The following is a 24,486-nucleotide window of genomic DNA, read 5'->3' as shown; positions in this document are numbered from 1 at the left end:
CCCTGTGATATCCTTTCTTCAATTCACACTATGCCCAAACCCACAGCTAAAGACCTGGCCTAGTCTTCATACAGTAGAGATTGTTGTACCCTGCTGTCCCAGAGGGTTAGGTGTAGCCCATAGAGAAGCTGAATGTTAACAAGTTCAGCTGTGCCCTGGTTACCCCCTGCCAAAGGGAAAGCTAATGAAAAAGCTTCAGTGCTCCGTCCTTTGGTGCTGATGAAAGTTCAAACCATAAGCTGAAACCCTCACTGCAGCTCCACCCCCAACCACTGTAGGAATCCCAAGCCAGCCTCCTTTCCTTGTTCTCTCCAGCCATTTTCATACCTTGCTGGGGAGCCACATGAGGAGTGTACAAGGGAAAAGGGAGGCTTAAAAGCTCTCAGCAAACAATAAAACATGGATTCAGACTTGTTATTACAAGAAGTCTCTCAGCCCAGTGAACTACAGTTACACATAGCATTGATATATCAGGGATATAATGTTAGCACGCCGAATAGATATCTTTACAAAATAAAGACAAGTAACCCAATATAAAAATGGGTAGAGCTAGGAGAATTCAGAGAATTAGATGTAACTGACTCAATTATGTTTAAAAAGATTCAACCATGTTTATAAGAGATCTGTATGTTAAAACCACACAAAGATACAATTTCTTGCCTATCAGACGGGGGGAAAATACAAAAGTTAACATGTTCTGATAATAAGACTGTGGGAAATAGGCATCCCATACGATGCTGCTGGGATGACAAAATGGTAGAATGCCAATGAAGGGGTGTTGTGCAATATCTAGAAAATCACATAACCCAAACATACACTGACAAAAAATATAAAAAGATATGATAAAGGCTATTCACAACAGAAATATTTGTAGCAGCAGAAGACTAGGAGTAACCCTAACAGGAGACAGGCTGAATGAATGATTGCACACACAATTTAGTAGTACACCGCTGTAAAAGGGAATGGGAAATATCTGAACATGCAACTATGCTGCAATCACCAGAGCATACTGTTAAAGTAAAAAAAAAAAAAAAGCAAGGTGGAAAAAATATAGTTTGCTATCAGTTATCTAACAAAAGATGGAGTTAAGAACACACATACATGTATACATATATACATACATGTGCACATACATGTATTTGCTTATATCTTTAAAAACAGACAAACATTAAAAAGTTGGTTACCTACAAGGGCATGGAAAGAACAGGGTAGAAGGATAGGCATAGAAGCTACACTTTGCAAACTGTTTTGTAGACTTGACTTTGGAACCATGTAAGTATTTTTTCAACCCTCACCCAAAGACATTTTTTCATTGCTTTTAGAGAGAGAGGAAAAGGGGTAGGGGTGAGGGGGAGGTGGGGAGAGAGAGAGAGATTGATCAGCTGCTTTCCATATATGCCCTGAGACCCAGGTAATCAAACCAAAAATCTAGATATGTGCCCTGACTGGGAACGGAGCCCGCAAGTTTTCGGTATACAGGACAACACTCCAACCAACTGAGCCACACCAGCCAGGGCAGAACCATATAAGTATTTTACATAAAATTCAAATTTAAAAACAAAATATCTAAAAATTGAAATCAAAACAAATGAAACTGAAAAGAACAAAGTTGAAGAACTCCCACTCCCTAATTTCAAAACTTACTTGTAGTATAACCAAGGCAGTGTGGCACTGACATTAGACTAGACATATAGGTCAGTGAAATAGAATTAACATCCAGAAATAAATCCTCACATTGGCAGTCAAATTAATTTTGACAGAAATGCTAAAACAATTCATTGGTTGTGAAACTAGATGAATAAATTTGAACCCATCTCATGCTATATAAAAAACTAACTCAAAATAAATCAAAGACCTACATGTAAGAGATAAAACTGTAATATATATTCCTTCTTAGAGGACAATGTAGACATAAAATTTCATGTCCTCGGTTTGGGCAATGATTTCTTAGATATGACACCGAAAGCACAAACAAGAAAAGAAAAAATAAACTGGACATCATCAAAATTAAAAACTTTTATTCTTCAAAAGACATCATTAGAAAAATAAACAGCCACAGATTGGGAAGAAGTATTTGCAAATCATACTTGATAAGAAACTTGTATCTAGAATATATAAAGAACTCTTACCTCTCAAAAAAAAAAAAAGGGACAAAGGACTTGAACAGACATTCCTCTAAGAAGATTTACAAATGGCCAGTAAGAACATGAAAGGATGCCCAATGTCATTATTCATGTGGGAAATACTAATCATAATCACAAAGAGATACCACTTCACACCAGGGATGGCTATAATCAAAAGACAGGTAATAACAAATGTTGGTGAGGATGTGGAGTAACTAGAACCCTGATACAAGGCTGGTGGCAACATAAAATGGTGCGACCACTTTGGAAAACAATCTGACAGTTCCTCAAGTGATTAAACATAGTTACTGAATGATTCAGAATTTCCACTCCTAGGTATATATGCAAGATAAAAAAAAATATATCTATACAAACTCTTGTACACAAATGTTCACAGCAGTATTATTAATAGCCAAAATAGATATTTGGGAAAAACTCAAATACCTATCAACTGATGAACAGATAAATAAAATGTGGTTTATCCATACAATGGAATTATTCATACATAAAAAGGAATAAAGTACTGACACATAGTACAACATGGATGGACCTTAAAAATACTATGCTAAGTGAAAGAGGTCAAACACAAAAGACCACATCTCATTTATATGGAAAGCTAAGAATAGGCAAATGTATATAGAAAGAAAATAGCTTATTAATTAGTTACAGCTGGGAGGTGGGATGAGCAGGAATGAGGAATAATTGCTAATAAGTAGGTAGTTTATCGGGGGGCACGTAATGAAAGTCTTCTAAATTTAGATTGTGAAAATAACCTGTGAATACACTGAATACTAAAGCCACTGAGTTGTACACTTTAAATGAGTGAATGTTATGGTATGTGAATATCTAGATAAAGATGTTTTTAAAAAGAGACACCACCTAATTACAGTATATGAACCCCTCTTGGCCTTTGTCAAACTCAGTTTTTTTTAAAAGACATTTGTGAGATAATCAGGGACATTTGAACAATGAAGACTTAATAATAAATATTAAGGAATTCATGTTTTTTTAATGTGTGCCAATGAATTATGGTTATGTTTTTTAAAAAGGCCTTTTCTTTAGAGATACATCCTGAAATACAGGGGTGGGCAAAAGTAGGTTTACAGTTGTTCATATGAAAAATAATACAATAATTAATAATAATACAAGAATAAACTGTTTTCCATACTCATAACTGTAAACTTACTTTTTCTCACCCCATATTTTCAAATGAAATAATTTGGTAATTGCTTCAAAATCATCTGGGGTGAGAGAGGATACAGATAAAACAAAACCACTGGGGCTACATGATGGGGGTTCGTCATTACTAACCACTCTAGCTATATCTATGTTTGAAATTCTGCAAAATAAAGTTAAAGGAAAGTAAAAACATTCCTAACAGCTACCTATTTGTATTTGTCTAATCATTTGTATACATTGTGAAGAAATTCACTTAAGCAGTGGGTAAGGTAAGCAAGTAGTCTGTACATGCAATCTGTGTTTCTGCTTATTTCTTTAAAATCATGTTATTAACATAATTAATTTGTTGTATCTACACTATTCTGCCTTCGATAAAGCCGTTACCACCAATCAGAAAGTGATGGCTGCATTTACACAAGTATATTTCAATTACACACCTTATTTCACAAAAGAAAATTAGTCTTAGTTCTCACTTCAAAGTCAGGTTACAATTATCAAGGACATATTGTTATTCTTCAAAACTGAAGTACAAAAAAAATGTTTTATGAATTTTTCTTCCAGACTCTACTCTTTCACTGTTTGTTTAGTCTTCAGCTCAATAAAATGTAGGCACACAGGAATTAAATCAATTCCTCTCAGCTTGAATTTTACATAAGAACTCAACAAGAACACATATTTCTGAAGACAACCCAGAAGAACTGACATGTGGACATAAAAATGCTGGCCAATTTTCCTCCCGTATCTTAATTTCTCTCAGAAAAACCAGAGGAGAAAGTCCTGAGCCAAAGAAAACGAGCATGAATTTGAACTTCTAAGGCACATATTAACATAACATAAGGAGACTGTGACACTAACTCTAGAAGGCTATACTACATCTTTCTCTAACTCTAATATAATTAATAAGCAATTAATGGTGTTGCCTTGGTGTCACTCTCTTATCATTTCAAGAACTGTTCCAGCTAATAAATCACAGGGTCCAGACCAGGTTCCACCAAATTCCTATTTAACCCCTTTGAAACTGAAACATAAAATGTCATTCCCAAGTCGTCTTCTGCATGGTTTATAGTTGATAAGAAACTAGATCTTAGAGAGAAACAAGTTGAAGTCACGGAAGGTTGTCATATGCATTTTGTGTAAACTATTTCTCAAGATGTGTATTGTTATTTATATGAGACAATGATCTGGGATCCACATTCTCACTCCTCAGCCTTCATTACCTGAAATGAAGGAACTCGGGTCTGGCTGAAGGGATCGGAACTGATTAACATAGTAGTCGCGCTGCTCTTCTGTTATCCTCCACGGTTCATCCGGGTAATTACTGTTGTTATCTTGTGGTTCTCTCTCCACTGAAAAAGACTTTAAAAATAAATGAGCAAATGCTTAGAGAATCTCTCTTTAGTGAGATGAAGTAGAAATATTAAACACCAATAAAAGTCTCATGTACTATACTTATTTTTCCCTCAAGGGAATAATTCAAACACCTTATAATTAGAATGTAAACTTCTGAAGGGCAGACATGCTTTGTCCTTTTTTGTATTCCCCAAAGTTGTTAACAGAACTGAGCATGAAAGACTAAACACTCAGTGAGTGACGAAAATGTCTCCAATGTGATGAAGGAAAGGTAGAGAGATGATTATTCTTATCTTCAAATACTCACCACATTTTGATCCTTGCAGATACCTGAGTAGATAGTAAAATAATTGACTCTTTTTAAACCATAAAATAATCTAGGTAAGTTATAACTGTAACATCTTTTTCTTTTTTCCTGAGACAGTCTCATTGTGTACATCTGGGAATTAAAAGTCCTAATTCAAATCCCACCTCCCAAGTCCCCCTCGAGAGGCAAGTCAGGATTACCCAACCCCTCATCCTGCATTTGTGAACTGGGGTTAATACTTAGTAATGGAGCTGGGTTCAGAGAAGAGCAACGATATCACAACAAATGGGGTAACAGGGGGTGCATCAGACATGCCACTAGGGGGCGTGCAAGCCAAAGTTGAGGCTTTAAAGATGCAGGGAACAAGAGAAATGGTGCCGAGAAAACAAAGCTTGGCTACGCTGTGGGGAAAGAAGCAAAAATGATGATTCCAGGAGGAGAAGCCCAGGGCTTTGCTCTATCCCTCCCATCTACTCAAAGGCTAAGGTGCTACTGCAAAGAGAAACCTTCTTGGAACCAAGAGGTCAACACAAGGAGGGTAAGCCTTTAGGACAAAAAGAGTAGGAAAGAAAGGGAGCGGCATTACTGCTAATACGCTGTCAGGTTGCCACTTAATGAACACGCTATCAAGGAATTAATCATTAGGAAGGCTTTCTACTCACTATCCCTAGAAAAGAAAGAAGGCCATCTCCACCCCCTTCCTCTCAAAACACACACCCCATTCCAGGAAGTAATTCTTCCCAGAAACACCTGGCTCGCCTCTGACGACATTCAGAGAAGAAATGAGACTATAAACCTTTGAGCTGTGCTATAATCTTGAGATGTTATCTTTGAAGTTTTCACACTAGGTGAGTTTCTACTAAATGTAAATCAAGCCGTTTTTAAATGCCCTGAAAGCCACTGTTCACATTAAGTTAATACCTCAAATTCAGAGTACTTTGGAATTTACAAAGCACTGCACACATCCCCATCTCATCCAGGACCTCAAACCATTTGAGAGGTAGAAACAACAGGTACCATTATTCTTTTCCCAGATGAGGAAACTGAAGCTTAGAGAATTAGAGAGACTAGCCCACACCCTTCAGTGAACCCCAGCAGTCAGCAAATAACTCCCTCTTTTTTAATCTGTTGTTTAAAGCCAGCCTCTGGTATATCAGGGTTTTTTTTTTTTTTCAATTGTGTTGCTTCCGTCTGAATTGTTTCCAGAAAGCCCCCATTCATTATGGTGAGGAACAAACAATATAAAGAAAGAAGACAAGGAAGATCAAAAGTCAGTCTGAGCACCCAATGGACCACACAACTTTCCAAAAGGCTCCCAAGAAATTCCAGAGTCAAACTGAAACACTTCAGGCAGCACTTTCTGAATGAGCCCAGATGTCTGAGTGGGTTCCGGGGGCAGAACCCAGGGTTGAGGCCATGAGCATGTGCTGGACTGGGTTCCTGGCCAGATGGTAATGTGTAGAGCTCACAGGAGCACTGCTCTCCAGGTCAGCACTGACAGAACCAGCTGCAGTAAAGGAACCGAAAAATCTGGGCATGGAGACAGGAGAGAAAAGAACGGCCATCTATGAGTGAACAATTAAGCAGGCAGAATGGTTCTCAAAGTCAGCAGGACACAAGTGGAATGCTCAGTCCTACTGCTGTCCTGAAAATGAAGGTGCCAATATCTCTACGGTGTGTGTGGCTGCTGTGTTCCCTGGTTCATACATGGAAGCTACTCTGCCCTGGAATACATTCCTTCCCTCTAGGAACTGCAGCTGCCATATCCAGTTGCTGTTGTTAATGTCAGCCCATGTTTGTTCTTTCTCCAATTCCATGACCACTGCTCACTCTACTTCCTCTCCCATGTAACCTCATTCCTGAGTGGCATCAGAGGTCTCTTAGCAGGTCTTGAGTCTCTTCTCCCATCAGGAATCAGGAATGGACAGAAGACAGTGATTAATTCCACTATTTAAAAGTTTACAGGATGACCTATTGCCTAATTTTTTAAATTCCCATTCTCCACCTGGCCTTTAGGGCCCTTATAATCTAGCCTCCTCCTCTCACTCTCAGTAGGCTTCTGACTGCTCACTCGTCATGGGTCCGATTTGTGTCTATGTCCTAGGACACCCTTCCTCAGATTCGGCCTGCTCAGATCCTACCCATCAAGTCCCTCTCCACAAAGTTTCTCTGATGTACCTGTCAGGTCCACAGGCACTGCAAAGGGCACTGCAATCCCCCAGCTCTGCTCTAATGGTGGGCCTGGCAGCCACGTGTGCACTTCACCCGACTGAGTCTCCCCCGACTGAGTCTGAGTACAGGGGGCACACAGCTGCTGGCCTCTGAGATGTTCTGCCATAGAAAGCTCTGCTCTAGTAAGAACAGCATGGGCCAGATGCTCATTCTTTTGGATGTGGATAAGAAATGTTAAGACCAACAAGCAGGGAGAGCAGAACTTGAACAGCTGTACCTTCTGTAGATGTCAGGGTCATGATGTGGAATAAAGGCCACGTGGGACTTCAAGTCATGTGGGAGCCAGAGACAAGCATAAGCAGAATCTGTGAGGTAGAGAAGTACTAGAAAGGGTAGGGGCTTAGGATGCTTGTTGACAACCAAGTAAGTGGACAGCAAAGCCAACTCAAGGCAACTAGGGCAAGGGCCTGTTCATGGCAGAACAGGTATGAACAACCAAGAACAGGTCCTGCTTCTCAGGACTATGGGGTCACTCCTTTCCTCTCATTTCTTGGATTCCAACATGAATCCCAACCCCTCCTCCTTTTCAAGAAAACTTAAGCTGGAAAGAATAGTTCCTGTTCCCTAAAACCAAAAAGGTCTTTCAACAACGAAAGAGAGCATGTAAATATCGTGTACCCTGTACATTGTGTGGCCCTTCTAATGGCTTTCACTAAATATGTTAGCCTATCCCCATCTCTCTCCCTGCTTCTCACAGCATGTTTTTAACTGATTTATAAACCAAGTGATTTAAGCATCATAAAAAATATGAATCCTTATTATACTTACATTAAGTATTTCAGTTTTGGACATTTATTGTTCTTGGTTATCTTCACTCAGGTTTCAACCTGGAGGGCTAGAACTGTAATACACTCCTTTATTACAGATACAGTACCTGGAAGGCACATCTCAGGTGCTAAAAATTAGTATGAGGTCCACTTTTTGACAGGCTCTGGTAAGTTCAGGGGTATTTCTTGTATCAAAAGAGATGTAGAAATGCTACTCCATGTTGTGCTTAATGAAAGAAAACTTATCAATCCAGTTCATATGAGATCTATCAAAAGAAGTCCCTGTCTTCCTGTGGTTCACCAATGGTCTGATCGCTATTGGGAATTCTCAAGTTCCGTATCCATTAAGTGAGTATTTCAGGGACAAGTAAGGGCATATGGAAGGGGCAAATCACATTCCACATACCCTGAGCCTGAAATATCCCAAAAGAAAGCTGATCCATTACAAGAAGCAAAATGATCTGAACTCTGCTGCATAAACAGTGATCCTTCAATCATTCATAGATAGTTATTAAACACCAACAATATCCCAGACACTAGTCACTAGGAATACCCTGATGGGCAAAGATTCTTTTTCCCAGGAAGCCTAGAGTTCAGTTAGGGAGAATTACAGGCAATCTCAAAACAGTTCAGTACAAGCTATGGTAAGACAGGGTACTCTAGCTTTGTTACTTAAAGTGTGGCCCCCAGACCACCAACATCAGCATCACCTGGAGACTTGTTAGAAATACAGAACCTCAGGTTCTACCTCACATCCAGTGAATCATAAAGTCTGGGATTAGAACCCAGGAAGCCATGGTTTAAAAAGCCCTTCAGGTGATTCAAAGCACACTCAAGTTTGAGAAGCAATGCTATAGAATATGCATGGCAAGGCAAGCAAAAGAAAAGCATTTGCAAAGACACCCCAAAAATAAGAGAAAATAGCCATGTCTTGAAAGTACTTCAGTTGGGCTACATATAGATAGGCTAGGCTGCCACTGCAGAGAGGATGTTAGTGTAGTTGCCTCAAGATGGTCCAAACGAAAAGCAGGTCCCAGATCACGAAGGCCCAGGTGTACCAGGTTAAGGGGTTTAGAGTGTATCTAGAAAATAGGGAGCCACAGCTAAGTATTAAACAAGACACTGAAATAATCAAATTTGAGTTACAGAAAAAGCACTTCAGTGAGGATAATGGAGGGGAAAAGACTAAAGGTAAGAAGATCACTTAAGGCCTTATCAGTAACCCCAGCTCAAGGTCAAAGTGACCGCACGATAGGGAGGGCTATGACAAGAGTTAGAGCAAAAGGCCATGTGGTCACCACCAGAGAAAGACCTATGATAGGAGTCAGGCAGCAGCTCAGGATCTTTCTATCAGCAGCTGGGGGGCCATCTTCTTGCAGGACCCAGACCCATGGAACCATCTCCTCCAAAGGAACCCAAAAAGTCAACTGCAACAATGGACCCAACTTTTCAGATAAAGTCAGTTCCCTAAGTCAAAATGTCTAATTGCAAAGACTGAAGGAAGACATTGAGAAACAGGGGTGGGTGGGCTGTGGAGCCTTGGGCTTCCAAACAGAAACCAGAACCAGGAAAACTCCATTTTTGCATGTGCCCTAAGAGACCTCCCCCATTTCAACCCCAGCTCCAGTGGTTTGGTTGGTTGGGTGGAGATATTTGCTGCTTGGTGCCAATTTTGAGCTCTGCCAGCATTTTTAAGAAAAAATAAAACAAGAGAGAGAGAAATCGTCCACATCTGTCTGCTTAAGTCACATACATATGGTTCATTATACAATTTCTCTAGACACAGGAGAATTAGATTTGCTTATATTTAAAACATTCAAACCCTTGGTTTTGTTTCAAGTGAAATGCAAATATTTGGCACTGCAAGTTATTATCTCTGGGGAAAACAGGCTGTTTATAATGAAAGAGACTTCAAAAGACTCATTAAAAATAATACTATTAATAAAAACCCCAAAAGGTGACATTTACTCCTGAAGTATCTAAAAAATCAGGCATAGCTGAATAATATGAATTGCAAGGAGGCATTGTCAAGGGGAACTTCAGAAGGGTCTGTATATTGTTTCAACCATAGAACATTTCTGTTTAGAATATAATCCCACCCTGGAAGCATCCTATAATTGCTGCCTGTGAGTCCAGCCATTTCACCCGAGGGTGTGATGACCTTTTAACAATGCCTTTTAGGTGCCTCAGTAAACAAACCATCTGGAATAGCAGAAATTGTCACTGAGTGGCTACCCACCCAGCAATGACATTTTCTAGCCCCACTCCGCCCCCTGCAGCCATGTGACTGAGTTCTGGTCAATGCAATGTGAGCACAAGTGACTTGCACCATTTCCAGGCAGGGCTAGCACCTTATGGCACTCCTCTATACTCTTCTTACAAACTGGCCACTTGCATGGGGTGATGGCACAGCCACGGGACAGGAGAAGCCCTGGAGCCTAAATCACCGTGTAGAAAAAAAAGCTACCTGCCAAACTGTTAGATGACTGAGAAATATACCTGTTGTCTTAAGTCATTAAAAAGTGGGGCATATTTGTTACATCAGTTGTTACCCTAACTAATCTATCCTTCAAACAAGACCCAAAATACACACAGACCTGTCCAGTCCCAACCACAACCATTACTGCATTGAAGATGGAAGCATGAAGCCATCTTCATTTTGCAATTTGACTACCTAAGGACATGAGACTATTCTGAGCCCAAATAATTTTCTACTTATAATTTGGTTGTCCATGCAAACTATTTACAGAGACAGCACATGGATGCATCTTTACAGCCATCTTCCTATGTTTGATTAACAGGGGTTTATCTTTCAGGTGGTATAAGAGATTCTGGGGAGGAGGTACAAAGTGAAGAGAAAAGAGGACTAGAGGAAAACTATGGGAAAACTGTTAAATGAGGAATGAAGAAAAGGAGCTAGGAAAGGAGATGGAGCTCAGCTATTTTGTTTTCACATTAAACCATTCTATATTATACTCTATAAATCTTATTTATAGTCTGTCTCCCAGCCCACTGTTACTATAATATAATATTCATAAGGGCAGGAAATTTTGTCCATTCTGATCATTGCTGTATCCCCAGTGCCTATCAAATAGGAAACACTCAATAAATATCTGGTGAATGAATAAACAAATAAACGATTGAACAAAGTGCCAATCCTGGTCCAATCACAGAAATGTTAACCTGAGCTCTCCTATAATGACTAGAGCTGAACTTTATATGCACTTATCAAATAATGTCATAATGTCACCCATTAGTAAAGGCTGGGCCCTCTCCCTTATGTATGAAGTAAAGAGAACTTTAATTTCTTTTTACTTTTTATTTTTAAATAAGTATAGAGTCACAGGAAGTAGCAATAAATAATTTGTTTCTGTCTGCAGAAGTTTGTTAAACTTAAATCCCAGCAGAGCAATTTAACCTTATCAGTTTTTCCATGGAAATAAATGCACAAAGGTATTTTCAACCACATGTTGCCAAACTCACTTAAGGATCTATTTTCAACAGCTCAGAAGGTTGTCTCTGAGTCTACTAGGCAACACACAGTGGTTACTTATTAAGATAAACAAAATATTTTTAAATGACCACCACAGTCATAAGAGAATGGTAGGTAACACATATTATTTTGCTTAGTGCCAGACACTGCAAGAACCTAATATACATGACCTATTTTCATCTTCACAACAATTCTGTTGTGAAGGTCCCATTATTCCCATTTTACAGAACAGGAAACTGAGCATTAGGGAAGGGAAGTGGCTTACCAAGACCATGTACCTAGTAAAGGATAGAGCCAGAACGTGAATGGGAGTCCAATACTACTCTTAATCAGCAAGCCCTATGGTTCTCTCCCTCCCATACATGTATCCATCCATCCTCCTGGAACAATGGTACTGTTTCTTTTTCAGAACAATCTCACTGCAATGCCTAAACCATTGTGGCAATTTTGCAGATTGAGGATCTGAGCTTGGGATATGAATATGCTATACTTACACCTCCCTCCCTATTATCTAGTTTAGTTGTAGATTTTGGGCAGTGGCTATTAAAGTATAGAGAGCACTGTCTTATTTATCACATAATTTTTGCCCATACACATCTGGCATGTTTTTACATCAGAAAAGAATCCTGTAGATAGCCATACAATACAGGCATTCAATCATTTTCCTGTTATTTTAGTATGTGGCACTAGTGCTATTTTGATTAACATAAGGAATGCTTATGAGTAATAATTGTCTCCAATTCTTCCATCAGAAGCCAAGATCTGCTGCACCAGAAGGGCATTTTTCCTCTATAATTGTCAGGATTTTGTTGCCTGCTTAGAGGATAAAGTGAGAAATCAGCAGTAAGAGGAGACGGACAAGGCCGCAGACTTCTAGTACCACTGCACTAATGTCCCCTGCCCAAGCCTTGCTGTTTTGGTCAAGGCTGCCTGTCTTTTCTCTCCTATGTCCTCCCCTTAACATTCAACAGCCTGGGGTCAGATGGGAAACAGATGTGCCAAGAAGTTGGGCTGAATTCAAGGAATGCTTTATAGAAGATGAGGCTACAAATTAGAAGCGCAAAAAAAAAATTATGGTTCTAGAGGCAGGCAGGCTGGGTTCAAATCTGGGATGGTCACCTACTCACCATAAGACTTGCGCCAGTTACCTAAATTCTGAGCCATCCATCCCCCACCTGAAATGTGGTGCCACAGCCCAGAGGGCTCTGCACACATCTCCAGCCCCATCTCTCTACCCCTCCGGGCTCTAACACACAGGACTTTCAGTTCTCTGCCTATATCCTCTCCATGCTATGCACACGTGGTAATCTTCACTCAACACCCATTCGCCTCTCAGCAAAACTCCCTACACTGCAGAGGTTGGTTAGGTAAAACTACACCATTCCAATATCTGTGCTGCTAGAATTCCAGATGGGACTTAGGTTCCACTAAACAAATACTCCTACGGAAGACTGATTCAGAAGTAAGTCACATGGAGAAAGAGGCAGGAAACAAAGCATTTATTCTGCTGGTCCAGGTCATGTAAGATGTGGAACTGGAGCTCAAAGCAATGACAGCAGTTGCCCACTCCTGTAGCTTTCTGATAATGGCAGAAGCAAGGCTTCCTTAGCCATCCAGTCCTGCTGTGTGATTTGGGGAATTATTCTTGCAAGCTTAGAACAGTCTGAATTTTCAACCCTTCCAAAAATGTAGTACGCTACCCACACCCTATTCCCCTACCTAAATCCCTATTTGCTTAAGCTAGCCAGAGTAGAACCTGTTGTCCACAATGAAGAACCTTGACCAACACATGCCCTTTGTCTAGGTTCCTACCACAACACAAGACACTCTTTACCTCACCTCCAAGCACCATCCCTCCTTTACCCGGCTGACTCCTAGTCATCCCTCACTTCTTTGTGGAAACCTTCCCTCACTTTCTAGCCCTAGGTTAGATTTCTCTATTATATGCTACCAAAGTACTTCCTTGCTTTTAGGGCAATTGTCAGTTTTCCATTATACATGCAGGGGTGGTATAATTTGATTTGTATCCATCTCCACTGCACTTGGCTGCAAGTTTCGAGAGGAGGCACCATTATTGTAGTCCCAGGGTACCCCTGCCATGGTGACTGGCCCAACAGATGAGCAGAGGCTGTAATGTTGTAAGTAGTTTACCTTACAAGACTGTTGGGAGGCCTGAAAGGACACACAGTAAGGGACCAGTACAGCACTGGGCTAAATAAACACTGGGTGAGTAGCAACACTTGCTGGGATAGCCAGTTGGGGGTATGACACCACCTGCTCACCAGGGGTGAGGGGCAATGCTGATGGGCCTACATTGGGGCTGATGTGGTGCTACTGTAAAAGAACCTTCCATATGCACAGCCTAGTATGTATTAACTAACTGAGATCAAAAGGTCCTGGGAAATACACTGGAAACAAACAACACTCTCCTTTCCAGCTTTAAAAAGTACTGTCTGGAATCAAGACTTCGATCGGGTGTCTTCAGTTACATCTGAGAGGTTAAATTTACCAAATCAATATGGGCCATAGCTACTACCAGGGAAGTTCTGGACACCATAAGCCTTTAATGCAATGTCCACACCTTGTAGGGAAAAGCAATGTTGACTCCATAAATTAGATGTGCTTATTCGCTTTCATCAACAGTCTAACCAACCTGTTGCAGGGAGGCTAGACTTCTAATGTAGACCAGCCTACCATTTTGACCCTCCCCTGATTCTACTCTCTAAAGCAGCGGTCTTCCAACATTTTTGGCACCAGGGACAGTTTTCATGGAAGACAATTTTTCCACAGACTGGGGAGGAGCAGGTTGGGGAAGCAGGGATAGCTTTATAGTGCACCACCGGATGCAGCTTAATTGCCACTTGCCACTCACTGGTAGGGTTTTGATATGAGTCTGCAAGCAACTGATTTATTATGGTTTCTGTGCAGGCAAACCTCTCTGCTGATGATAATCTGTATTTGCAGCCGCTCCCCAGCGCTCGCATCCCCACCTCAGCTCCACCTCAGATCATCAGGCAGTAGATTCTCAGAAGGAGCACGCAACCTAGATCCTTCCATGCGCAGTTCACAGTAGGATTTGTGCTCCTGTGAGAATCTAATGCTACTGATCTGACATGAGGCAGAGCTCAGGCGGTAATGCGAGCAATGGGGAGCAGCTGTATATACAGATAAAGCTTCGCTCACCTCCTTCTGTATGGCTCACTTCCTAACAGGCCATGAACTGGTACCAGTCCTTGGTTACCCCTGCTCTGAAGCATGGATTTTGCAAGGCCTTAAGGCACAAAATCAGTCCTAATATTTACTGAAGCAATGTCTCTTTCCCAAAAACTTCCTTCAATTTCTATCCCAGGTACCTTCTTATATCCTGGAGTCACCTGTCTTTTGATGATCCAGTATCTTTTTGCCATTTTTGTCTTGTAACACAAAACATTTTTGTCTTTCACATAGAAGTGACTCCCAGTAAAGAAACCAAGCAATTAACATCACTTTAATTGTTAAAAAGTGTGGGTACAGCCCTGGCTGGTGTGGCTCAGTGGACTGAGTGATGGCTTGCAAACCAAAGGGTCACCAGTTCGATTCCCAGTCAGGGCACATGGCTGGGTTGCAGGCCAGGTCTCCAGTGAGGGGCACATGAGAGGCAACCACACACTGATGTTTCTCTTCCTCCCTTTCTCCTCCCTCCCCCTCCCTCTAAAAATAAATAAATAAAATCATAAAAAAGAAGATAATCTTACCTTTAAAAAACTGTGGGTACATGATAAGCACCTGAGGAATACAATAGGAGCTAAAAAAGATCTAGGCTGATAAAAGTAAATGTTTCAAAAATAAGGATGAGAAATTCTAAAAGAAATCTAAGTAGGTGAGTAGGAAGGGGGCTTGATGCTATGAAAAATAGAACTTCTTTGTGGTAATGGTGACCATTCAGATATCTGTCAGTCCTAGGCAGACTCAGTGATAGATACACCAAGAATACAGCAATCTTTTACCTCCTAGGAGACAGTAAAACTACAGTGAGGGTTTAAAATCAAATGGAGAATGAATCTGGTAAAACAAGATGTCACATCAAGAACAAGGCACATACATTCTTAAAAAAAAATTATCAAACCAGTTCTTCCTGTTACACACAAAGGCAAACATACATATACTCTCTCTCTCTCCCTGTTCCTCCTCCTCCCTCTCCCTTTCTTCCTCCTATTTCACTCAGAGGAAGAAAACTGAGTTGTCTAAGCAATGATGACAGGTCAACAAACACAAAGTGCATAGACATTTCCCATCCCTAACAACAGAAGATTTTCCTAGCCCTAATCTCTACCCATAAACTAAGAGATTCAACTTTACTGACATGAAGGTATAAATAAGAAATCCCCATTGCAGGAAGCCTGGGGTGCTCGAGAACTGAAAAGAAGCTGGGGTCCCTATCCTCCTTCCAGGGCCTCAGGTGCCCCAGACCTCCTCTCAACTAAACATGGAGCATTTTTCCACATACACTGTAGTCTCTCACATGTCCAAAGGAACAGAGGTCCCCAGCTTCTGGTTTCAGACTGGTAGAAATGACAAACCAGCAAGTAAACACTGATAACTCAAAAGAAAAAAGGGTATAAGATATGAAGAAGCAATTTACAGAAAAGGAAATACAAAAGACTTATAAATTTAAGATATCCCACTTCATTAATAAAGAGAACTAATTAAAACTACACTGAGATATCATTTTTCACCTATCAGATTGCAAAGATCCGTAAGATTTTTTTTTTTAGCACATTGTGTTTGCATGAGTATGGGAAAATAACTATTTTCATACATTGTTGACAAGTGTGTAAACTGATAGTCTCCAATTTTAAAATGTCTACCAAAAATTACAAATGTGTAGCCCTAACTAGTGTGGCTCAGTGGGTTGGGTGTTGTCCCGCAGGGCAAAAGGTTGCAGGTTCAGTTCCCAGTCAGGGCACATGCCTGGGTTGCAGGTTCAGTCCCCAGTCAGGGTGCACGTGAGAGGCAACCAAAAATATTTCTCTCCCTTTCTCCCTTCTTTCCCCTCTCTCTAAAAATAAATAAAATCTTTTTTAAAAATTAAAAGTCTGTAGACATTTCACCCAATTATTCCATTTCTGGAAACTAATGCCACACACACACACACACACACACACACACACACACATATATAGCATTATATCTCTGTGTGTGTGTGTGTGTGTGTGTGTGTGTGTGTGTGTACACACACACACAAACAATGCTGTGGCTGCAAGTTCCAGATGTTGATCAGAGGGGCTGGTTAAATAATTGATGGAAGATGCATATAATGAAATACTATGCATTTGAAAAAGAGATGGAGAAGTGCTTTATGAACTGCTATAGAATGTTATTAAAGTTTATTGTTAGGTAAAAAAATACACAGCGCATAACAGATGTACAGTATGGTATAATATGTGTAAAAAGGTGGAACTATATATTTTGCATATATTATATAAAATTGTTAAGAATATCTGTATTCACATGTATATGCACAAGTTATTCCTGAATGATAGATACAGAAGAAATTGATTCTACCAGTTGCCTCTGGAATGGGGGAATGGATGGCTGGGTGAGGGGACAGAAGGAATACTTTTTACTCTGCACCCTTTTGTGTTTTGAATTTCTGAAATATATTTTTTTAAATTTGTAATTACTCTAAACAAAAGTATTTAAAAACTCACAACCCATGATCCAAAAAAAGAACAGTATGGGGTTTACTGTGTAATCTGAAACAAGTAACGGAAGCCTCAGTGTGCTTTTGCTGTGGCCATGTCAGGAGGGAAAGCATCTCTGGGTGGATTTTTAGCTTCTGCTCCTCATGAAATCACTCAAGTGTGCCTTCAGTGGCTACACAACCCGAGGGTTTGAGCACCATATGAGTAGAGGAAAAGGGAAAGAACTGAATATGCAAGTGATGTTATGCTCAAGTAGACATGGGCACTTCACAGAGGGCATGTCAGTGGTCTCAGAAAAAGAGAAGGGAAAGAGTTTAAAATAAGGAAAGAAAAAACCTGGGGCTCTACCAGAAATTAAAAAAACACATGCACACACATACACACACAGGCCAAATGATGCCTCAAGAGAGAATTCCTGGACCCTGAACGAGCCACTGTGGGCCCAACCTGCCTGTGGGTCATTTCCCTGGACTGAGTATTAGACAAGAGAACCAGAGTGGCTAAGATAGTATCTAGTATACCCCACTTGTTTACCTGCTTCTTTTTTCTCCAAACCCAGGCCACCAACTCTCTCAGTGCTGAACTCTAAGCCACCTCACTCAAGCTTACCCAATCTTTCAGGCACAATCTCTACTCTGTACTTTCCTCATCCTCCAAGCATCCTGGTCCAGCCAGCCCACACAATATCTTCCACACCATTAAAAAGTTCTCTTGGTGCAGTCAGCCCACAGAACAACTATTGGGTTGGTCAAAAAGTCTGGTTGGTTTTTTCCGTAAAATAAAAGACATTTTTCATCTTCATGAGTAACTTTTTTTTTTTTTTGGATAGTTGCAGTATGTCAGCTATCTCCTGCATAGTATAACGTTGATTGTTCTCAATGTCTCAATTTGATTGCTAACAACGTCAACTGGTCTACCAGACCACAGAGCATCGTCCAGTGACAAATCTCTAGCAGGGAACTTCACAAATCACTTTTGACACAGCACCTTCTCCATACACTGCAGAAATCTTTTTTTTTTTTTTTTTTTTTTGCATTTCAGTTGCATTTTTACCTTTCCTGAAATAAAGCATAATATGCCAAAAATGTTGCTATTTTCTTCCATCTTGAATATTAAAACAGCTGCACAAAAATTCACAAATTTTAATAAGATTTTTAAATGCATGCTGATATGACAGCTGTCACACTACAATCTAACAAAGTTGTCTCAAATGAAGTTAAAGGCAACTAAGCTCTACTAGAGCCATCTTACGGAAAAAACAGAATGAACTTTTTGGCAAATCCAATACTCTGTACTGTTCCCATTAAAACTCTCAGGATGAATAATTTATGTGTGGCAACTGTAAATTCTCTCAGGACTTATGTTTACACCACTCCAACAGAGCCTCGGGGTATTCTTTCTCTCACCATCCTTAACACACATACTTTCTTCTTCACTGGGTTGGCCAAAAATTTTTCTTCCCATACGATGGCTCTAGTAGCGCTTAGTTGTCTTTAACTTCATTCAAAACAACTTTGTTAGATTATATTGTGACAGCTGGTCATATCGGCGGGCATTTTTTTTTTAAAACTTGTCAAAAGACAGAAGAAGATTCACATACTTTTGGCATATTACACTTTATTATTTCGAGAAAGGTAAAAACACAACTGAAACACAAAAAGATTTGTGCAGTGTATGGAGAAGTTGCTGTGACTGATCTAACACATCAAAAGTAGTTTGCGACATCTCTTGTACTACTGGCATTCTGGCCAAATAATTCTTTTGCTGCTTTTACAGAAAAAATGTACTGGACTTTTTGGCCAATCCAACAGAACCATTCCAAAAGGATCCAAGGAACAGAGGGAATCTGCTTCTGGCCATAAGTACCTATGGTTAAGTCTGGAGCAGGGTGAAAGCCATGGCAAGAAATTCAGATTGAACAAGAATGAGGGGGGAAAGGAGACAACAAAGTTAAATAAATGCTTTTAAAGTTACAGACTTTTGGATTAATATGGTGCCTGATAGCAATGTCTAACAACCATCCTCTATCTGTTTATTAGAAAACTTCCACCAAAAACACAGCCAAAACCTCCCACTAGAATGGCAAGGGTAGTAAAGTTCTCTAAATGTTGTTTGTCATTATTTTGTCTTTGAAGTAAGAAGAATAGTGAGTATTGAAAATTTATCCAAAGAGACTGTTAAGTTTATCCCTCCAGAAAGAGAAGAAAACCTCACAGTATGTATGTGTAGGGTTTAAAAAGCAAGTGTGTTTTGGTTGAAAATATAGGGAGAGACAAATGTATTTGAAAAAATAAATATAAAAAAAGACAGAAAATATAGGGAGTTTTTTCCTAGTGAGATCTGGCTGGAAGGATCTCATTTGCCAAAGCTGTCTCCCTAAAGTCAAGTAAAAACATACCACATATATTAGATATCTATAAGAATAGTTATATTCGCTTATATATGCATAAAGCATTCCTGGAATAATACAAAAGAAACAGACAACACCAAATGCCTCTGGGATGGGAAACCAATAAAGACTGGATGCCCCCCCTCCTCTGGCTGAGCTTCTCATATAAATGAGATGAGGAATGAAGTATTTTGAAGAATGAAAAAATGGAAACTTCACATATACAAGAAATATTAGAAAATGCTCAGTTTGTGTGATCAATGGGGGAAAAAAACGCATAGATGAACTGAGACAAAGGAGAAAACAAAGAAGGCAAAGCAAGTATGAAAAATGAGGTTCCCACACAGAACATGGACCATATGGGGAACGGTCAGCAGCTCTGTGTGGCCAGAGGACAGAGAGAGAGAAGCAGCAGGCTGTTGTGACTGAAGAGAACAACAGCAGGGGCCACATACCAGGCCCCAGAGCCATATTCGGGGAGGTGGATGATATGTTGAGAGCAGCAGATAGAGTGTGACAGGTTTCAGTCAAGAGAGTAGGAAGAACCTATTTCTATTTTTCAGATTATTTTCGTCTATGGTGAGGATAATGGATTTAAAGACAGCAACAGCGGAAAGAGAAGAAAGAGAGGCTGATGTAACAGATTTGGTGACAGAAGATGGCCTTAACTGAGGAAGTACAGAAGAATGGACAGGTAAGAGAGAGATTTAGAAAGTTCAATGGCCAAGAGTTGGTAACTGAATGGGGAGAATGGGTGAGAGAGGACTCAGAGACAGTGGCCAGCATTCTGGTCTGTGCCAATGAGTGGATGGAGCCAGGAATGGAAAGTTGAAAGCTGGTTTTCTGGGAAAGATGTTTAAAGTGACAGTGGGACAGTTGAGTGAAGATGACTGGTAGATAAATATATGTGGTCATCAGCCTCCACGTAGCTAAGGAGTAATAGAGTGAGAACTGGATCTAGAACTCACCAACATCCATGGGGCAGGTGGAGGAAAGAGAACTGAAAAAGATCAAGAATAGGATGACATCATGGACACTAAATGATTAATCAGTGTCAAAAAGCTGCAAAGGGGTCAATAAGACAAGGCCTTAACACTAGGTAGTTTCTGGCAACAGTGGCAAAAACAGAGGCAGTGGAGTATAGTGGGAGCAGAAAGGGCATTCCTAAATCCTATGCCAGCAAAATTATAAATGCCTATACAGTCTAGATAGTCAAGAGTAACTTGTGAAAAGTAAACCATAAAATGACCTATGAACACATGATAACACATGAAGGAGGAAAGGAGACATATCATTCATTTGCAAACCGCTGTCAACCATCCACCGTCTTAACAAAAAGAAATTGAAATTCCTAAAACATTAACCAAAAAGACTATTCCAAAGTTTGGGTGTTGATTTTGGCATAAGTACATCTAAAATGCCAAGCCCGTGAGCTGTAACAGAACTGGCCCAGGGTCCCCAAAAGCTTCCCCAGGACCCAGAGGCCACCCCCTCCCAATCAGGCAGGAGGAGCTTGAATACATGGCCACAGAGGAAGCTGGAAGACAGCGAGGCTGCCATCAGCACATTAACGTGGTAACATGAGGGGAATTAGTTAGTCTGGTCTGGTCTAGCACCATGTTAAATCCATATTAATCCCCTTCCACCAAGAACCTTCATTTCAGATCCCCTCACCTACATGACTAATTCAGGTTGGCATTTTGCTTTCTGGGACATGGAGTCCAGCCAAACCAAGTTGACAGACGTAAGAAGGAAACCTAAGAACTAAAGAAAGAAATACATATCAGCCATGAAAACCACATACTGCTGTCCCAAAAAAAGGCCCCTTGCTCTCATCTGAAACAGAAGGCAATGCTCCAAACAGGAGGGGGGACCTCCACTGATGCCAAACAAACATTAAGGGAATCAGACTGTTGCAGTTTATTACAATGAACTGCGAAATCCATTCCAAGTCATTCATATTACAGAAAAGAGAACAACTTGCCCCAAGGTCACACAGAGTTTGGCTGGACCTAGACAAGCACCTGTCTGGTTTTTTTCTGCCTCTACCTTAAGTCCTTCTAATCACTGCCAAATGCTTATGTCCAGCCTGGCTCTCCCCAAAACTCCAGACTCATATATCCTACCATCTCTGACACCTCCTCTTGGCTATATCAAAAGCTCAAATTCTAACATCCAACGCTGAACTCATAATCTTTTCCCCAATACTCCCAACACCAGTTTTTCATCCAGGGCTTCTTAGCTTAATAGATGACATCATCTTCCATCCGGTTCCTGAGCCAGAAACTAAGGAATCATGTCCAGTGTTTGAACTCCAGCCCTACCACTTCCTAGCTGTAACCTTGGGCAAATTAAATGAGGTCTTTTAAACCTCAGGTTTTAGCACGTGAAAAATGAGATTAACAACAGAATTACCTCATAAAATAGCTGTGAGCAGTGAACGACATGATGTGCGTAAAATGCTAAGTACAAAGAAAATATCTGTGTTTGCAGTTCCCTCTATCTTCTTGCCTACTTCCTCTAATCCCACTCCTTCATCTGGTTAACACCTATGAATCCTCCTCATTTCAACTCAAATGTCACTCCCTGCTGGACGCCTTCCTTGATCACCCTCTGCCTGCCAAGACTAGGTCATAACCATTCCCCATCCCACCATTTTTAACCCTCAGAGCACACTGTAATTTCCATTCACATCACACTGTGATGGTTTGATTAATGGCTGTATCCTTCAATCGCCTATAAGATTCATGAGGGCAGGGAATGGGAGTATTATACCTCACTTTTGTACTTTCAACATAGTACCTGGTATGTAATAGGTGTTCAGTAAATATCAGTTGAGTGAAATACCCAAGAAGCATGTTTATCAGCAGAAAAATAGACCTAGAGTTTTGAAGAGAAGTCACAAGACACCAATCCAAGTGAGAGCCTGTGGCCATCCCATCCAGGGGGCCAGGTAGAAAGGGATAGTGAGCCCCGTGCAACCATCGCCAAGTTCACGAGTTACTGCCTGTTTGACCATCATTCTCACTGTTCAGAATCTGGTCTCCACGGCACTAGAATACACTCTGCATAAACACGTACAGCCACACCCTGGGAATTTTTTAGATGAACCCGAGTCCCTATGATGCCTTTCCTAATGTAACCATCACTCCACTGTGGGTGTGATTCTTATGTTTAAAGACACATATTTTTGTACCACAGGACATTTAAATGCAGCCAACTACTACATCTGGGGCTTATCTGAAGAAAGAGCTGTGTGTTCTAACTCAGGGGTAAAATTGAGCTCTATGGGACCTAGGAGAGAATGGCATCTTGGCTCTGCAGTGTGGTACCAATAAGGGATTTTCAGGAATCTTTTTTACTACTCCCAACATTTGTTTATGCAGCAACTTTAGAACCTAGCCTCCTTGTAACATGGGATTCTAACGCATAGCCAAGTATTTAATGCATAGCCAAGTATTTTAAAGTGCAAGTTTTGACATTGGGCAGGCCTGGGTTCAAATTCTGATTCTGCCACTTAGTAGTTATAAATAAGACCTTAGATCTATTACTTAACCTCTCTCAGCCAGTTAACTCATTTATACTAAAAGATACAACAGAACCTAAATATTATAGTTGGCAAGAAGCATGAAATATAAAGATCCAACATATAGCTAAACTATTGTCCTTAAGAAAGTTCTCTGTACACAGAGTACCACCACCTTAGAAGACAAAGTTCTGTGCTGTGCCTAACACAGTGCCCATTCCCAGTGGGTACTCAGTAAACAACATGATCTTCCCTAGCCTTTGTCTATTCTGGTCCACACACCAGCCCACTTCCTTCTGGGAGTTATCTGACACCACCCTGCTATTTTGAGTAGAACTGCCTGTGCATAAATGATCCTCTTCCCAATTTGGATGGTTGAAATGTTATACAAACCACCGTGCTTCCTCTTGTCTTTAGGGTCAAACAGTGAACCAAGTTTTTTCGTAACTTCTCTCATACAGATATACATGCACACACGCGCACACACACACTCTCTTTTTGAGAACATGACTTCCCCAGCACAGGACTCAGAGATACTACACAAGAAAACAGTGGCAAATACAGAAGAAGAAAAAAACACTTAAGAGCTCTTTATCCAAAGGAAAACAATGTAGGAACGGAAGTTGAAATGTCCTAAGCAATGGTGTAGACAGGAAAAACTGAAATATCACTTGTACCTCTGCCATAGTATTTCTTTTTTATCTATTACCTATGGGGAAAAGTAGTTGCTGCCACTTGTAAAATAACTGTTCTTCAAACAGCACTGAACTAGGCACTAAGAGGGAATACAGAAAAACTATGCCTGCCTTTTAAAAGGTTGCGCTGTAATTGGAAGCAAGCACCAAACAAATGGGCAAGAGCTAACTATGCACTGGATGAGTGATAATAAAGAATAAATAAGGCAGAGGTACAATAGGCTGTTTTGGAAAAAGTAAAACTCTCCTGAAGAAGGTACCTAATGATTCAATAGACAAAGGTGGAAGGGCATTTTGGAAATACCAAAGACCAAGAACCAGCCTGGATTAGTCTAGAGACACTGAGAAATATATATAGTAGAAAAGATTTAGGAAAATATGCAAAAAAAAAACAGAAGAAGTACAATATTTGCATGAGTGGGCAGTTTTCTATCTTCCTTGCAAAAGAAAAAAAAGAGGGCCCATCCAAAAGCCAGGTACCCCAATACTGCCATTAGTATAACCCCACAACATCACTTACCCGGATAAGGGAAGCCTGATGCCGAGGGGGCTTGGCTCCTTGGTTTCCTGATGAGGGTCCCTCAGGCTGGACAGGGGGCTGTCTAGCTTCATAAGGAGCTGAAACAGGAGGGAAAGTTAGCATGGGAAACAAAGATTCCACCCAAAAATTATGACTTCACATTCCAACTGATACAGTCTCTGTTCTCAAGGGCAGAATTAGCAAAGGAATAAGAGTTTATG

The 24,486-nt window shown here is 40.5% G+C and overlaps 1 protein-coding gene across 2 annotated transcripts in view; it reads right to left on the bottom strand.

Moving 5' to 3' along the window:
* REPS2 (RALBP1 associated Eps domain containing 2) overlaps positions 1-24,486 on the bottom strand; it is a 217,372-nt gene that overhangs the window by 121,541 nt on the left and 71,345 nt on the right. For both annotated transcript variants that reach the window (XM_054581101.1, XM_054581102.1), the window contains exons 5-6: positions 24,266-24,363; positions 4,520-4,658 (exon numbers count right to left, since the gene is read on the bottom strand). In XM_054581101.1, the coding sequence (XP_054437076.1) occupies positions 4,520-4,658; positions 24,266-24,363 (237 nt within the window). The remainder of the gene's footprint in view (positions 1-4,519; positions 4,659-24,265; positions 24,364-24,486) is intronic.

This window comes from Pteronotus mesoamericanus, unplaced genomic scaffold, assembly GCF_021234165.1.
Source record: "Pteronotus mesoamericanus isolate MK-2021 breed Mesoamerican mustached bat unplaced genomic scaffold, CSHL_Meso_final contig_65, whole genome shotgun sequence".
NCBI lineage: Eukaryota > Metazoa > Chordata > Mammalia > Chiroptera > Mormoopidae > Pteronotus > Pteronotus mesoamericanus.
This window is presented reverse-complemented; position numbering and strand designations above follow the sequence as displayed.